At 36.0% G+C, this 16,628-nt stretch overlaps 3 protein-coding genes and 1 long non-coding RNA gene across 6 annotated transcripts; 2 read left to right on the top strand and 2 right to left on the bottom strand.

Annotated features, from left to right (window-relative positions):
* On the bottom strand, positions 1 to 477 carry LOC125469254. The gene has a single exon (XM_048566349.1). It carries the CDS (start codon positions 475 to 477, stop codon positions 1 to 3), a length of 477 nt encoding a protein of 158 aa, XP_048422306.1.
* Positions 478 to 2,471: 1,994 nt separating this feature from the next.
* Positions 2,472 to 4,390, bottom strand: LOC103948528 (GPI-anchored protein LLG1-like). Its single transcript, XM_009359573.3, has 3 exons — positions 4,197 to 4,390; positions 4,038 to 4,100; positions 2,472 to 2,969 (listed from the first exon to the last, which is right to left on the bottom strand). The coding sequence occupies exons 1-3, from the start codon at positions 4,273 to 4,275 to the stop codon at positions 2,605 to 2,607; spliced, it is 507 nt and encodes a 168-aa protein (XP_009357848.2). The 5' UTR covers positions 4,276 to 4,390; the 3' UTR covers positions 2,472 to 2,604.
* A 2,501-nt stretch (positions 4,391 to 6,891) lies between these two features.
* LOC108867330 lies at positions 6,892 to 15,780 on the top strand. Of its 3 annotated transcripts, XR_007251585.1 has the most exons (7): positions 6,892 to 7,215; positions 8,183 to 8,448; positions 10,687 to 10,752; positions 11,170 to 11,435; positions 13,671 to 13,736; positions 14,365 to 14,467; positions 15,543 to 15,780. It is a non-coding gene; the product is annotated as an uncharacterized LOC108867330 (long non-coding RNA). The 3 variants fall into 3 exon arrangements; XR_007251583.1 differs by lacking the exon at positions 10,687 to 10,752 and having other exon boundaries at positions 6,893 to 7,215; XR_007251584.1 differs by lacking the exons at positions 10,687 to 10,752; positions 13,671 to 13,736 and having other exon boundaries at positions 6,893 to 7,215.
* LOC125469263 (thioredoxin M2, chloroplastic-like) lies at positions 11,460 to 13,664 on the top strand. The gene has a single exon (XM_048566364.1). The coding sequence runs from the start codon at positions 12,995 to 12,997 to the stop codon at positions 13,199 to 13,201; it is 207 nt and encodes a 68-aa protein (XP_048422321.1). The 5' UTR covers positions 11,460 to 12,994; the 3' UTR covers positions 13,202 to 13,664.
* Positions 15,781 to 16,628: the final 848 nt, after the last annotated feature.

Genomic DNA, 16,628 nt, shown 5'->3' with positions numbered 1-16,628 from the left:
TCAACTTTCCTCTTGCACGCATTGAGTTATAAGTTCATCCATTATCCAGCATTTGTCCTGATTGTTATAAGACATTTTTAGCTTACTATACTTCTGAGGTAAGGCTTGCAGGATCATGAAAACCAACTGCATTTCACCAATTTTGACATCCATGGAGTTGAGTTTTTCAGAAGCATCTGTCATTCTCATTATGTGATCCCTGATTGAGATTGCTCCTTTAAACTTGTAAGTAGTGAGAAGTGTCATATATTGTGCAATCTCATATTTCTGTGACACCTTGAATTTTCCCTTAATTGCCTTGAGATAATCAGATGCTAAGTCACACTTCTTGATGCCTTCACGCACAGTCTTAATCATTCCACTCTCCAAGATTGAGAGTGCAACCTTGTTTGCTCTTGTCCACCTTTCAAATTCAACCTTTTCAGCCTTTGTGCTTTTATGATTGAGAGGTGTAGGTTGTGGAGTGTCTAGTGCCATATCATACTCATTAAGTGTCAAAAGTAACTCTATTTCTCTTCTCCGCTTCTTATAGTTACTTCTGCCAGTGAGTATTGGCACAGAAGCCAAATTAATGGATTTGAGTGAAACTGTAGAATTCAATAATGAAATCAGCAAATTGAATCTTGAAAGATCGATTTTCTTCCATTTCACTCCAAACTTACACCATGAATCAATTGAACCATATATATGACAATCTCTTTAAGAGAATGCACATATAGAATTAACAACTCACGATTTAGTTTTCCAGAATACATGTTCAAGAGGATCGCCAAACAATCACATCACATGCAACAAATTCTGTTTAGTTTTTAGCATAATATTTTTCAATAGCAATGGAAGCAATTTTATTAGTTAATAATTGAAAACTTTCAAATTGATTCAGCAATATTCATTTGTAATTATGATTTTTCATAACTCACATTTGTCTAAATCTTGCTATCTAACTCAAATCTTTAATATAACAAACACAATATTTGAAAATATAAATTTTCTAAAAGCATACCTCTCTAAATCAAGCACATAGATTTTTAGTATTTGATGAGAATCAATGGAAAAGAAGAAGATTTGTAGCATTTCGCAAAGAATGAGAAGCATGAAAACTTCCCACCCAACACAACCGAAAAGCAAAGAAAGAAGAAAGCAAAGTGCATAGGCTGTTAACAGTAAAAAAATTTAAAATTTTATAATAAGCAATGACTCTTTTAGCAAAACGGTGTTGTTTATATCTTTAATTAAATGATTTAATTAAAAATTTTATTTTTTATTCTTTTCTTGGGTTTTGACAGTTCATGATGAACACCCATGTATTACTCATCAATTCTTGAACAAATTTTTCGAATTCAATAGCGACTATCAATTAGGCTCTAATATCACATGTAAGACATATACTCAACCCAGTCCATAGATCACAGACATGATATTGAATCACGAAATATAAGAACAATGTTGCAATACAAGGATAAGGAGAAAACTATTAGCCTTCTCCTCTTTGACAAAACACAATTGCTCTCCAAATAATAGGTCTTTAAAACGAAATAAGCAAAGACATTACAAGAGCAGTGCCTAATGTTCATATATATACACATCGAATATCTTTCTAACTTATTCTCCTATTAGAATCAATATAGGAGACAATCTTCCAAAAGATATCAACACAAACAAGGACTTCAAACCAAATACAAGGTTAAGTCCCAATCCTGAGACAATTCTCAATACCAGTAATCCCAAATAGAATAGGATTACTCTAAGCTTATCAACAAGACTTTTTCATACACTATAACCGGTTCAATATGTGAAACTCATACTCACACTCTAACATTAACAACATGTTGATTTGGGGTTATCTTTCCCTATCTGGGACAATCTGATGTATTAAACGTGCCTTTAAAAGTACAACCGTTTGAGGAACTCAATTAACAAAATGACTATTTAGTTTCCACTTTGATGGTTGAGTGAGTTCTCTTTTTTTGTTGACTTCAACAATTTTGAGTTGACCCCTTGAAGTAACACCCTTACTCTCGACCTGGAATGCAAGAATGCACAATCTCTTGACATGAATGAATTGTATGCACTGATACCATGAAAATAAATTAGGGGAACTTGACGAGGCTGAGAACATTATATATTGTAGTCAAGGATTTACATTCATTATGTGAAATATATTCTTAGGACTTGGGGTTTGTTTGGTACACATGATTCGATTGGAATGAAGAACTCTCAAATTTTAACTCATACTGAAGGTGGAAGTGAGTGGTTTTTCATTTGGACGGGACTAGAGGATGATTAGCTATGAAGAAAATCCAATCATATGTACCAAACGAGCCCTTAATGTGATCTCTCGTGGATTAATGGAAGTTAGATTTAAACTTGAGATGTAATTTGGGTTTTTCATATACAATGGCAATTATGCATCTTATAGGAAGCAAAAGAACTTGTTTCATACTAGAATTAGTGATAAACTGCCAAGTATATAACAAAATTATACTATTTGGGCAGTTTTATAATTAGAGATAAATGTTCAAAGCATACAAATTTATGGGGAGGGGGGTTAATTGAATGGTTACAAGTCAGGTAGGGTTTTTTCACACTTGACTTGACACCAACTCAGAACCTATAAAAGGATGATAATACAAGCAAGGTAGCAGTTAGTGCTAGCATGATGGAGTGAGTAGCTGATATGTGACTTCTGCTGTTCTTCTGATCAGATTTCGGTGCCTCAGCGGGGCATGCGAGACCTTCTTTCCCTTCGCGGCATTGAGATGCAAACAGACCGGGAGGGTACTTCCCGTAGATGTTTATGTAGCTGAACATGGTTGAAGCACAATCATTTTTCAAGTCATTGATTTCATTGGTAAAAGGACAAGCAAAATCCTTCAAAGCATCACAACAGCTCTTTGCTGGGTAGTTTGGTCCTTTGCACTTGCTTGTAATGATTGTGTAGTTTTGATTCTCAAAGTTCACAGGACAATCTGCAGATAACCCAACAGAATACAAAACAAAAGAATGATGACTGCAACTTATAGAATGCCGATGAGACATGGCATGGATTTTATAATAGTACTAATCCTCATGCGTTGTTAGGTTAAAGAAGGATTATAGTTATGTTTTTAGTGAACCAAGGTTTTAAAATACAAAAAATTGTCAAATTTAAAAAGGAGATAAAAAATGCTTGATAAAATTATTTACGTGAATAGTCAAAAAAATACTAGAGCATTTACAACTTGTTTGTATTAGATATATCTATCATCGCGTAATGTTTAACGTACGATTGTTTAAGACCTTCTCCTAACATAAAATTAGGAATGGGAAATAATCCATGAATACAAGACTTGAAAAATCCCTCACTAGCAATATGGTAAGAGCTAGTTTTCATACTCAAACGCCGATAATCAATGATTTCAGTGAGATTTTCAAGTTTGCAACGACTCCGATACTAAAAGGAAGAGATAGATTCTTATTTAAGATTCCAAATAGAATAGATAATAGGACAACTAAAATTTAGTGAGATTTATTTAATGCAACAATGAAGCTAGTGCCAGTCTATTTGTTCTAATTATATTTTGTCTGATGAATTGTCGTGTGTATTTTGGTTATTAACTAGTTATCTTGACGCGGAGACAAATAATATCACGAATACATACAAAATTGAACGTTTCTTGGTTATGTAATGTTTGTTGAATACAAAAGCATAGTTATTTATACTTATGTTCCAACCCTATCTTCTGCAATAGACAACCACATTTCCGTAACCTATATATTCAACTAAAATTATGCATGAGGTGACAAGAACTAAGAGAATTAGAACATCCAACTCAAAACCAATACGCAATCAGTTACATTGGTTTCTCCGACGTTGGATAATACTCTTGACAAGACAGACGAAAAATATTAGCAAATTCATCAACGGTCATATACAAACGCATTTTTAGCACATTGAATTGATGGGCACGACGAACAAATTAATTGTTTGAAAACTAAAGAAAATATGATAACATAAAATAGGTAATTAAAAGGAGAAATTAAGTGTAATTACTTACTTTTTTGGGCCTGAAGAAGGGCACGTCCTCCAGTGGATGATCCACCTGACTCGAAGATATCATCTGCAACATTTATAAAAAAAAATAATTAGATGAAATTGAATTGAATAAGTAGAAAGGAAATGAAAGAAGAAAAAGAAGAAATGAAAGGGGAATTACAAGAGAGGAAGGTGGTGGAGGAGGCAAAACCCAATACAAGGAAAAAGAAGAAGAAAAAGGGATGAGATGAAAACGCCATTGTAATAATAATTTCAGAGACCGTAGCACCAATGACCTATGTCAAGTGGTCGTCGTCGATCTCCTACCTTTGGCGCCTCTTAGTCTCAAGTCTCAGCCCCACTTTTCCCCCTTGCTTTTTTGGTTGATGGTTTTGGTTCCCTCTATTTCTCTCTCTCTAGGTCTTTCTGTTTGTTTAAGGGAAGAGAGAGAGAGAGAGAGAGAATTGGAGGGAGGAGAGAAAAATGCTGCATGAAATTTGGGGGGGGGGGGCACAAAAGTGGCAACATACACCACTTCTATGGGTTGTTTTTTTTGTTGTGACAGTTTTATTTCCATTAAGGCCATCTCAAACTAGGCCAATCAAGGGATCATAAGCTAAAATATAGCCATTTTGACATAAAATCTTCAATAAAATGCTGGGCTAAAATCCAGCCAAATAGCCACGGGTTGGTCAAAGATAGCCAGTCAGTCAACCCGAAAAGTTGGGCCTAGCTATGCTGTTAGTTGACGTTATGTAGCTTTTTTTTTTTTTTTTTTTTTTAAGACGAAATTTAAAAAAAAAATTAAAATCTATTTTTTTTTCCTATAATTACCTAAGCCATTTCTACACCCCTTCTCACATCTTTTTCACCCTTCAATACTATCTTACTTCATTTTAATGTCTAAGTTGTTAAGATGCAAGCAAAATTAAAATATTTATCAACATGAAACTTAAAACAACATTTAGTGATAAGTGACACTCAAAATATGTCCGGAAATCTTATTTTAATATAGTAGTTTAATTCAATTAACCAATAAAATTAAAGAACAAACTTAAAATAATAAAGGGTAAATTACAAAAAACTACCTCAACTATGGGTCGAAAGACAATCTCATACCTCATATTTGAAAAATGGCAGTGTCATACCTCATCTTACAAATTTGTTTCAATGTCATACTCCGTCAGTTTTCTGTTAAGTTTGACCATCAAGTTATGAGCTGGCAGGTGTGAGAACCATATCCTTACCCAAATAAATTAAAAAAATTAATTAAATACTAATATATATATATCAACAAAAAAAAAAACTAATAAATATAGAAAATCGTTTAAAAAAATTATTAAGAAAATATGGGACCCACCCCCATCCCCCACCTTTCCCCGTCCCCTACCTATTTCCTTCGAAGATCTTCAACCCAAACAGAGGCCCAAGACCTCTCTTCCTCCGACACCCCATCCAAACCCCACCCACTCTTCTTCTGATCCCTGCCAATCCCAAGACTCCAACCACCACTGCTCTCAGCCATCCTCAACCGCATCCCACCTCTGATGCTGACATCATCCACGTCCTCAGCTATTCCAGTTGGTTATCGCCGGACCACATCCACCACTGTGAGGTCCAATTCCTCCCGAGTTCTTCGATTCTCAATCCCCTTCGAAAAACCCTAGCCTCTACAAGTACTACCACAACACCATCGTCGCCGAATCCAAGTTCGTCAACCCTTCTCGGAAGCTTACCTTCACAGAGGCCCGCAAGTCTCTAGTTGGCGACATCGGCTTCGTTTAGAGGGGTTTGATCAATTACATTCCTTCTGCGCTCAACAAACCCCTCAAGTGGGAGGACAACAGCAAGGCCACCGATGCTTCTTCTAATGAAGGTGGTGAATCCCCCACCGGCGATGCCAAGGAAAGCCCCAAGAAGAGGACCTGCAATGGCTGCAAGTCTGTTTGCAGCATTTCCTCAACTATGGAGGTTTCAAATTGCCCTAAGAAGAGGACCTGGAATTGAGGTTTTCTGTTTGAAATTGGCTTGGAGATTTGAAATTTAGGGTTAGGGTTTGGGTTGAAGAAGAAAGGGGGTTCTGAAACAGAAAGAGGGACAAAGGTAAGGGACAAGATGAGTGCGAGTGGGGAGAGGGACAGAAGAGGGATACCGCATCCCAAATGGCTTGTGGGCCCCCACTAGACAAAAAAGGCCCAAAGGGCCAACCGAGCGGTCCAAATGAGCCAGACAACCAGCCCCGAACTGCGCTAGAATTCAAAAAGCAACGGTCAGTTAGTCGTTATATTTGAATTTTTTATTTTTAAAAAAATTTGTTTAATTATAGGCCTAGAAAGTATGTTTGGGTGTTCTTTTTATAGGCTTTAGCCGATGTGGGACTCCCACCCACTTCCTCTTTTTTTTTTTTTTTTTTTTTTTTTTTTCCACACCCAATGTGGGACTCTCCCACCCACTTCCCTTTTTTTTCTACTTCCTCTCCCACAGCCTATGTGAGACTCTCCCACCCACTTCCCCTTTTTATTATTATTATTTTTTTATACTCTAAATAAAACATCTCACATTTGACTTGAAATATATAAGTTGTGTTTTTAAAATTTAAGTTGTTGTAGTTTTTGAATTTAAATAATAAATTATGTTTGGCCCTGTAACTTTTGGTTGGATGTGGTTTTTAGTGACAGGGCTAAAACGGGTCATATGACCCTCGATTGGAGATGGTAAGAAATATGTCCCTGCACTATTTATTAAAATATCAACTTCTTGAAGAACTAGAGGGTTAAAACGAGCCATCAGCCCGCCCTCGGTTAGAGATTAACTTTAAGTTTTGCTGTTGGGCCGCTCAAATATGAGAGAGTATAAAACGGTATTCTCCCTTTCCTACCCCGCGTCATATCATCCAACACTTTCCTTTCATGCCTTACTCAACACACTCCCACATCCGACGTTCATCTCTCTCCAATGTCGATCCACACATTTCTCTCTTCAATGTCGACCATAACTGAATCAATCGCTATATTTTCTTCGGCTCCAACTTCATATTGCCGGACGCTGGTCATGTCACGGTGGGTGCGTTGCCGGAACTCATGGGCTTGAGGGCTGACTGCCTCACAAAAAAATCGCTCGCTTCCTCCATTTTCCAAAAGCCCGGCGTAATCCATCAGCTGCCGCCATTGTTTCCCAAGCTTAGGACACCACTATCGATGGTAAGCGTCCCCCTCCCCCCTCGCGCGCATTTAAGTTTCCTATTAAAAATGTTGAATCTTTTAGTCGTGTTATTTTGGTTTGATGGTGTGTTATGGTGTTTTGGAAGTAATGTAGCACAATAAAAACAAGAAAGAAAATTGAAAGGGATTTTAGGGATTGATATTAGCTTTATGCGCTGTCGTTTTGCTTGATTGGCTGCATCTTTGCGCCATTGCCATTCCTAAGCGCTGCTAAATGGACCTTTGACAACTTTGTGTCATTATTTCTATAGATAGTTCAATTAAGTGGCCCCTATAAAACAGACAAATTATGGGCTGATTATCTGTACCTAAACAAAAATGTCACCCCCATTTCATAAGTTGTAACAATCTGCAATATTATCACCCTTGTTTCGGACCATAAAGTGGAGCAAGTCGTGAACAAATGAAATATCCGATTGTAAGTGTTATTATCTAAAGTTGATTGCGTTTGAAGAAATTTCCGCTTAATAGTATCAATAGTAAAACAAAATTATGTATCGGGCTTTTGATACGAGAGTGTTCTCTTATTATGTTTGATATTATTGTGCAAGTTTCATAATTCCTATCTTTTGACAGATTATGAATGATAAGCTATTTTCAACCCTTGCCAACTTAGGAAGCAAACAGAGTTTGAATACTGATGTATTGTCCCAGTCCTTTTTGTCAAAATTAGTAAATCTAGATAGAGGTGTTTCTATGCATTGGCATTCCTTAATCAACGATAAGTTAATATATATATATATATGTATGTATGTATGTATTATGCATATATCCTTCTGTCTGTAGAGAATGCAGAAACAGATAAGAAAGGTGCATGTAACCATACGTATTTTTTATGTACTATGCAACCCCCAAACATTCCCCGAACCAGAAAAGGTCTATTTCCATCCTCTGAGATTTGTCTCTTTCCTAAGTTGTAATGGAAATTGCGATAACTCTGTTGTAGGACTTCCTCAATGGCTGAGGCAAGGATAACTTGGGCAAGTTGATGCTCAAAGACCAATTCAAGTCCAACATTTGGGTCAGGCAGGCTGTGGGCCAATCCAACTTACCTTCCTTAGGTTTGTGTCAAATAAGAGTTGCGAAGGTTGGAAATGTGGGCAGGCTGGACTAACAACTTTTATACAAAGTGGATGCTCTCATTGTCCATAAGAAAATATGGGTTTGTTGGTAGAAAACCCCGCGGAACTTATGTCTCCCACTTCGCTAAATGTAAGTATTCTTTCTCATTAAATAGTCATGTTTTGGGGTTCCATTTCAATGCTACGTAGCGTTAAATGCTACGAGCATTGAATGGTCTGGATTCATGGGACCATAATAAAAGCAATAACCCAAACCAATCCAGGCCATCAAATGCTCGTAGCATTTAATGCTACATAGCATGGAAAATTTTCCATGTTTTGATGAAGATGTGCATGCACGTTTTATCACTAAGATGACCATGTTAAGATGACGATGGTGTTTGAGATCATTTAGGATCTTAAAGAGATTAATCCCATTCACTATCTAAGAGAGTCTGTAATAGGGATGGTCCGTCATGCAGGTTGGATTAGGAACAAGCAAACCATTAGATTTTGAGGAACCTTAGTCATTGAGAGTTTAAAGTATATTGTCTGCTTCTTAGAACTGCCAATAAATGAAAGTATCGGTAGAGAAACTGGCCCTAAAATACATACTAGTTAGTACAAACCCACACATAGACAAGTGATTATGCTTCCATTTGGCAATTCAGATCTTTCCTTGATGGTTGGTTTAAAGGAAGCATTACATGTAAACTTTTGACATTCAAATCTGTGTATCCTGTCAAATATACCCTGAAGTTATGACTTCTTAGTTTCATCAACCAACTGGCTTAGTACTTGTGTGATTCATGTGTATAATGATATTTAAAAAAAGCTAGCATATATTATGGTAAATTCCTATTTGATAAGATAAATGTGTACCATTTACATGCTGGAAGTTTTTTAAAAATATAATTTCAGTAAATTTTTACATAAAAAATTTAATGTGCAATTGTGCATATATTGATTTAGTGTACATATATTTTGTATGTGCGTTTGTGTAGCAGATGCCTTACATTGCTTTTGCAGTTTTTGGAAGGCATTGTATGCAATCGATTTCTCAATTTATCAACTTTCCAGTGGGTGTTTCTAGATGAAAATTTCTTATAAGTTGTGTTGTCTTTGTCCTACTTAATCGGAAGCTTCTTTTGTCAAACATATTTCCTCATTTAAAATCGATAGCCTCCAATCAATTCCCACAATGCAACCTGACAAAAATATTTTCTACCACTGTGCCAAATGCAATAATTAGCATGTCATCTGGCCTTTATGGTGGTGAAAAGTCATACTTGTTGGGTTTAAAGGACATGAAAGAAGCTGTGTTTGGAATTTAATCTTCGTGATTATTATATACGAGTTTGAAGTCATTTGATCAAGTATTCAAATATATGATGAGTTGTTCTCCATCAAAATTTATCTCATCATTTTTTAACATCTCACATCTCTTACATCACAGTACCACTAAATTCGGAATGGAATTTACCCTTTGAAGTTTTCAGCATCACCTGATCCATCGTAGAAAGTCAGAGGTCTCAAATTAATTTTTATAGGTCTTTAGACTTCAGATGAAGTGTATCAATGTGAGGTTTGTCACACGTGATTTGTTTAAAATTGCAAATTTTTACACTAACATGGTGAATAAATGAAAGAAAGGGTCTCAAATTTATTCATATGTGATTGCAAATGATATTTTGTTCTTATTTGATATAGTGAAATGTGGAAAAAAATTAATACATGTCCTTATATTATTGGCATGGGACGCCATGTGGTGGTGAACCCGTGCCATCAAGTCCTTCTCCCAATCATGGCATTCGGAGTGCCCCAACTATCATGATTTTCATCGTCGGTGAGAGAAGGGACACGATAATTGGTGCTGCACCTAAAATCACATTAACTAGCACCATAGAGAAATTTTTGTAGAGCTGGATACGGAAACCCTTTGCAAGATTTCTGTTTGTAGTATTCTTTTCCTGTTGTTTTTCTTGTGATGGTTACTACTTGATTAGTTTGTCAAATTCAGAAGCTTCTTTTATCTCATTTTTTGTTGATTATATTATGTGTGTTGATCATCTGTGTTAGTATGCATCTCAAACTTCACCAATAATATAGCCTCACAGAAAAATTCTTACCCCACTAAAGTAGTAGAGATTTCATAGGGTCAAGTTCTGCAACTCTGAAAATCTTCCACATAAGACCCTACTATGACCCGGGTCCTGCCTTTATAAGCTGCTTTTTTCATATTTTCTACAAATCTAGAACTTTTTGAACTTGACTTTTCTTTTGAATCTAGAAGCTAAAACTGAACAGAGACCGTTCTTTTGAGTCATTGTTTATACGCACGCTGATGTCTTTGATCTGAAGACTAAGACTGTTTCTCTCGTATATATAGATTCAATTAAACTGAGGACTTGATTCCTATTGGCAGCTGAATTATAAAGAGGAAATGGGGTGGAAGGTACTAGTTGGTTTGTTCTCAAATATAAGAAACAGGAAAGAAAGTCTATATGAATATGGAAACAACACCAATGTATTGGTCTCTGTTCTTTAATTTCATTTATAGCAGCTATTTTGAGAACTATTTATCCTATTGCAGTCATTTTGTTGTTCATTTGAAAGTCTATAAAACTACAAATGTTAATGTCATTTAAATGAACTAAAATCAGGAGTGTTTTCTATGTATGTATGTATGTGCATGTATCCTTCTGTCTGTAGAGAATGCAGAAACAGATAAGAAAGGTGCATGTAACCATACATATTTTTTATGTACTAAGCAACCCCCAAACATTCCCCTAACCAGAAAAGGTCTATTTCCATCCTCTGAGATTTGTCTCTTTCCTAAGTTGTAATGGAAATTGCGATAACTCTGTTGTAGGACTTCCTCAATGGCTGAGGCAAGGATAACTTGGGCAAGTTGATGCTCAAAGACCAATTCAAGTCCAACATTTGGGTCAGGCAGGCTGTGGGCCAATCCAACTTACCTTCCTTAGGTTTGTGTCAAATAAGAGTTGCGAAGGTTGGAAATGTGGGCAGGCTGGACTAACAACTTTTATACAAAGTGGATGCTCTCATTGTCCATGAGAAAATATGGGTTTGTTGGTAGAAAACCCCGTGGAACTTATGTCTCCCACTTCGCTAAATGTAAGTATTCTTTATCATTAAATAGTCATGTTTTGGGGTTCCATTTCAATGCTACGCAGCCTTAAATGCTACGAGCATTGAATGGTCTGGATTCATGGGACCATAATAAAAGCAATAACCCAAACCAATCCAGGCCATCAAATGCTCGTAGCATTTAATGCTACATAGCATGGAAAATTTTCCATGTTTTGATGAAGATGTGCATGAACGTTTTATCACTAAGATGACCATGTTAAGATGAAGATGGTGTTTGAGATCATTTAGGATCTTATAGAGATTAATCCTATTCACTATCCAAGAGAGTCTGTAATAGGGATGGTCCTTCATGCAGGTTGGATTAGGAACAAGCAAACCATTAGATTTTGGGGAACCTTAGTCATTGAGAGTTTAAAGTATATTGTCTGCTTCTTAGAACTGCCAATAAATGAAATTATCGGTAGAGAAACTGGCCCAAAAATACATACTAGTTAGTACAAACCCACACGTAGACAAATGATTATGCTTACATTTGGCAATTCAGATCTTTCCTTGATGGTTGGTTTAAAGGAAGCATTACATGTAAACTTTTGACGTTCAAATCTGTGTATTTCAAATATACCCTGAAGTTATGACTTCTTAGTTTCATCAATCAACTGGCTTAGTACTTGTGTGATGCATGTGTTTAATGATATTTAAAAAAAGCTAGCATATATTATGGTAAATTCCTATTTGATAAGATAAATGTGTACCATTTACATGCTGGATTTTTAAAAAAAAATATAATTTCAGTAAATTTCTACATAAAAAATTTAATGTGCAATTGTGCATACATTGATTTAGTATACATATATTTTGTATGTGCATTTGTGTAGCAGATGCCTAACATTGCTTTCGCAGTTTTTGGAAGGCATTGTATGCAATCGATTTCTCAATTTATCAACTTTCCAGTGGGTGTTTCGAGATGAAAATTTCTTATAAGTTGTGTTGTCTTTGTCCTACTTAATCGGAAGCTTCTTTTGTCAAACATATTTCCTCATTTAAAATCGATAGCCTCCAATCAATTCCCACAATGCAACCTGACAAAAATATTTTCTACCACTGCCAAATGCAATAATTAGCATGTCATCTGGCCTTTATGGTGGTGAAAAGTCATACTTGTTGGGTTTAAAGGACATGAAAGAAGATGCGGTTGGAATTTAATCTTCGTGATTATTATATACGAGTTTGAAGTCATTTGATCAAGTATTCAAATATATGATGAGTTGTTCTCCATCAAAATTTATCTCATCATTTTTTAACATCTCACATCTCTTACATCACAGTACCACTAAATTCGGAATTGAATTTACCCTTTGAAGTTTTCAGCATCACCTGATCCATCGTAGAAAGTCAGAGGTCTCAAATTAATTTTTACAGGTCTTTAGACTTCAGATGAAGTGTATCAATGTGAGGTTTGTCACACGTGATTTGTTTAAAATTGCAAATTTTTACACTAACATGGTGAATAAATGAAAGAAAGGGTCTCAAATTTATTCATATGTGATTGGAAATGATATTTTGTTCTTATTTGATATAGTGAAATGTGGAAAAAAACTAATACATGTCCTTATATTATTGGCATGGGACGCCATGTGGCGGTGAAACCGTGCCATGCAAGTCCTTCTTCCAATCATGGCATTCGGAGTGCCCCAACTATCATGATTTTCATCGTCGGTGAGAGAAGGGACACGATAATTGGTGCTGCACCTAAAATCACATTAACTAGCACCATAGAGAAATTTTTGTAGAGCTGGATACGGAAACCCTTTGCAAGATTTCTGTTTGTAGTATTCTTTTCCTGTTGTTTTTCTTGTGATGGTTACTACTTGATTAGTTTGTCAAATTCAGAAGCTTCTTTTATCTCGTTTTTTGTTGATTATATTATGTGTGTTGATCATCTGTGTTAGTATGCATCTCAAACTTCTCCAATAATATAGCCTCGCAGAAAAATTCTTACCCCACTAAAGTAGTGGAGATTTTATAGGGTCAACTTCTGCAACTCTGAAAATTTTCCACATAAGACCCTACTGTGACCCGGGTCCTGCCTTTATAAGCTGCTTTTTTCATATTTTCTACAAATCTAGAACTTTTGAACTTTGACGTTTCTTTTGAATCTAAAAGCTAAAACTGAACAGAGACCGTTCTTTTGAGTCATTGTTTATACGCACGTTGATGTCTTTGATCCGAAGACTAAGACTGTTTCTCTTGTATATATAGATTCAATCAAACTGAGGACTTGATTCCTATTGGCAGCTGAATTATAAAGAGGAAATGGGGTGGAAGGTACCAGTTGGTTTGTTCTCAAATATAAGAAACAGGAAAGAAAGTCTATATGAATATGGAAACAACACCAATGTATCGGTCTCTGTTATTTAATTTTATTTCTAGCATCTATTTTGAGAACTATTTATCCATTTGCAGTCATTTTGTCGTTCATTTGAAAGTCTATAAAACTACAAATATTAATGTCATTTAAATGAACTAAAATCAGGAGTGTTTTCCATGTATCCCTAACGTAGCGTGCCAGATTCTAATGGAAACATGAGGAACCCTTTCAATTTTTCTATTAGAGTTGGAGACATTGTGTCTGGCACACCAAGCACATTTTGCTAAATAGATTGTGCACAAAACTAGATCGTTCTTTTTATCAAATACTAGCAGGTATGGGTTAGGAAAGGAACATGCATTATTACTTTGTTTTTTCTTTTATTTGTATTTGATCTATTAACTAATCTAATATATACTGTGGGGAGGGGGATTCGAACTTGGGTGTAGAGAGGGAAGCATATTGTTGTAGCTAACTGTGACTATGGCCAAGTCTTCTATTACTTTGTTTGCTTTGAGTATGCCAAAAGTAGTCAAATGAGTCATATGTAAAATTACTAAGGTGCGCCTTTGTGTGATGATTTAGGGAATTCTGCCATGGATTTTACCAGTGGATTGCTATCATAACTGAGAAGCCATAAGCTGCCTCCTTTTGCTGGAAAGAAGAGGACGTTGTGAATAAATCACAGGTAATAACAAGTTCTTCAATTTTTTTTTTCTTTCTCCTCTGGTAATGGGGAGGCATCTCACATATTTGAAAATTTTTTGGGCATACATCACAATCACAGCCAGTCAGCCTTATCTTGAAGGAATTATATAGAGATAATAATAAAAGTAAATCTAACAATGTGGACACGGCATTGATGTGCCGGAATTAATTAATCGATTAATAATCTTTCCTTTATTTGAATTTTTTTATTGAAACCCCATATCTGAATACGTGTAGCTTAAATTGTTGAATGGGAAACCTTGTGACATCTTACCAAGTCCAATGTCAGATGACTAAAATGACGTGCGACCTCTAATAATTCTCTATTGATTTTGTTGATTAGTGCATTTAGCCCATATTACTCTTACGAAAAGAACCACTTGGATGTCTTGTCTGTTGATTCTACATAAACTCTAAACAAAATATGAGTGTTGCTGAAGCTCACTCGTTTAATTGGTGGTTTGTGTTTGCAAACCGAGAAAAACTTGTGTAGGGGCAGCCGGTTCACGTATACTGCCCTACTGCAAATTAGAAAACTTTGTGTAGGGGCATCAGACCGTGTGCAAGTCTCACGAAGCACACAATCACTGTATTTTGGTAATCCCATCCGACCTCACTAGTCTCACCCCCTTAAGAGCCGTCCAAATGCAGCAGCCCTACTGAATATTTTCTGGTAAAATCTGGGGTAGATTGATTACATTACTTGCATTTGTAAGTAGCCACTTGGATGGCACAAAACTACGGGTTAGGTTAAATTTCATGGAAAAGATTAGCACTGCTTACTACTGTTTGAAGCTGCATCCGCTTGTGTATTAGAAAGCCAGCTAACTAGGTAGTAGCACCTTATCTGTTTTTGATATATATATACATATACAATGTGTTGTGTGGGGGAAACAATGACAAGCCATGCAAAACCCAAAACCCAAAACCCAAAGAAAAATTAGTTTAACGTCAAGTTGTGAAGTTGTTGATTGGTCTATTCGATTAACCATTTAGAAAGACTAATGCTAGGTCCTATAGAACAAGCTAACGTAATTTTTGATATTATGATGCAGATTCACAGTACAATAACGTAACATGTGGACCCATTGAGCACCATAACAGGTTAAATCGTTCGACATGATTATTCGGGATGCTGTGAGTTTGAGGAGGAAGGTCCTAACCACCAAAGCATTCCACTACTTGCGATACAAACAGATAGTTGCGTGCAAAAGTTCTTATATTCCGAACGAAAAGATAGAGACAACGTTGTTAACCAACTTTGGAATGAAAGGGAATGAAAGATTTTGCAAATCAAGTGACGCTCTTAATCCTATAATAATCACATGATTATCCATAATTAATTGACTTATAAATTTATAATTCGATTCAAGTACATTCATATAAGCTATGACGTCCCTGGAACTTGGATTGGAGATGTGGCGCTTCATTTTCACCACGCAATGAGCTTATCAGGTCTCACCAATATGTCTTTTTCCAATGAGATTGAGAGATATTTTACATGTTTTAATTACTCTCCACCAAATCCAAAAACTAAAATTCAAACATTTGTTGAAATTAACTTTGAAAACAAAAAGCCACACGGATGGACTCACAAAATGGGAGATAGGAGGCCGGCGCCGGCACCGGCAACGGGCCGGGCCGATGGCTACATTTCACTGTGGTTTTTCCTCTCTTTGTTTACACAACCGAAGCTTTATTTATTTGTTTGAAGAGGACTAGTTGGTGGCAAATTATTTTTCAAAAAAATAAAAATAAGTTGTTAAATTTATAAAACTCAAAATAAAACAAAGAAAAAATTAATAAAGGATCAAAATCAGTATTTAATATTATACCCAACTTTAGTGAAAAATTACTTATTTAGAGATTATAATTTAGTTTCCTAAAAAAGAATCTGAGTTTGTTGCGTTTAATAATGGAGTATGGTAGAAAGGGTATTAACTAATAACTACCGGCCGGTGATGAGTACATTACTGTATTCCTTCACATAATTATATAAATAATCTGCACGTTAAAGAATAATAAAACAATTCCTCGGAGTCAGCCTCAGAGTGCAAGAGAGAGGGAGGAGGAGAGGATATTCAGCTGGGTCGGCGGCATAATTTGGGGCGGGAGTGGTGGTGCCACTGCCACCTCCTTTC

The sequence above is a fragment of a genome, unplaced genomic scaffold (assembly GCF_019419815.1).
Source record: "Pyrus x bretschneideri cultivar Hongxiangsu unplaced genomic scaffold, Pyrus_bretschneideri_v1 Contig41, whole genome shotgun sequence".
Classification (NCBI taxonomy): domain Eukaryota; kingdom Viridiplantae; phylum Streptophyta; class Magnoliopsida; order Rosales; family Rosaceae; genus Pyrus; species Pyrus x bretschneideri.
This window is presented reverse-complemented; position numbering and strand designations above follow the sequence as displayed.

What these genes read in the sequence shown, in the direction of transcription:
- LOC125469263 (XM_048566364.1), top strand. Translation starts at nt 12,995, where the DNA reads ATGTGGAAAAAAACTAATACATGTCCTTATATTATTGGCATGGGACGC.
- LOC125469254 (XM_048566349.1), bottom strand. Translation starts at nt 477, where the DNA reads ATGGCACTAGACACTCCACAACCTACACCTCTCAATCATAAAAGCACA.
- LOC103948528 (XM_009359573.3), bottom strand. Translation starts at nt 4,275, where the DNA reads ATGGCGTTTTCATCTCATCCCTTTTTCTTCTTCTTTTTCCTTGTATTG. An exon ending in CTCCACCACCTTCCTCTCTT is followed by an intron (nt 4,101 to 4,196) that starts GTAATTCCCCTT and finishes TAAATGTTGCAG; the next exon opens with ATGATATCTTCGAGTCAGGT. An exon ending in CCTTCTTCAGGCCCAAAAAA is followed by an intron (nt 2,970 to 4,037) that starts GTAAGTAATTAC and finishes GGTTATCTGCAG; the next exon opens with ATTGTCCTGTGAACTTTGAG.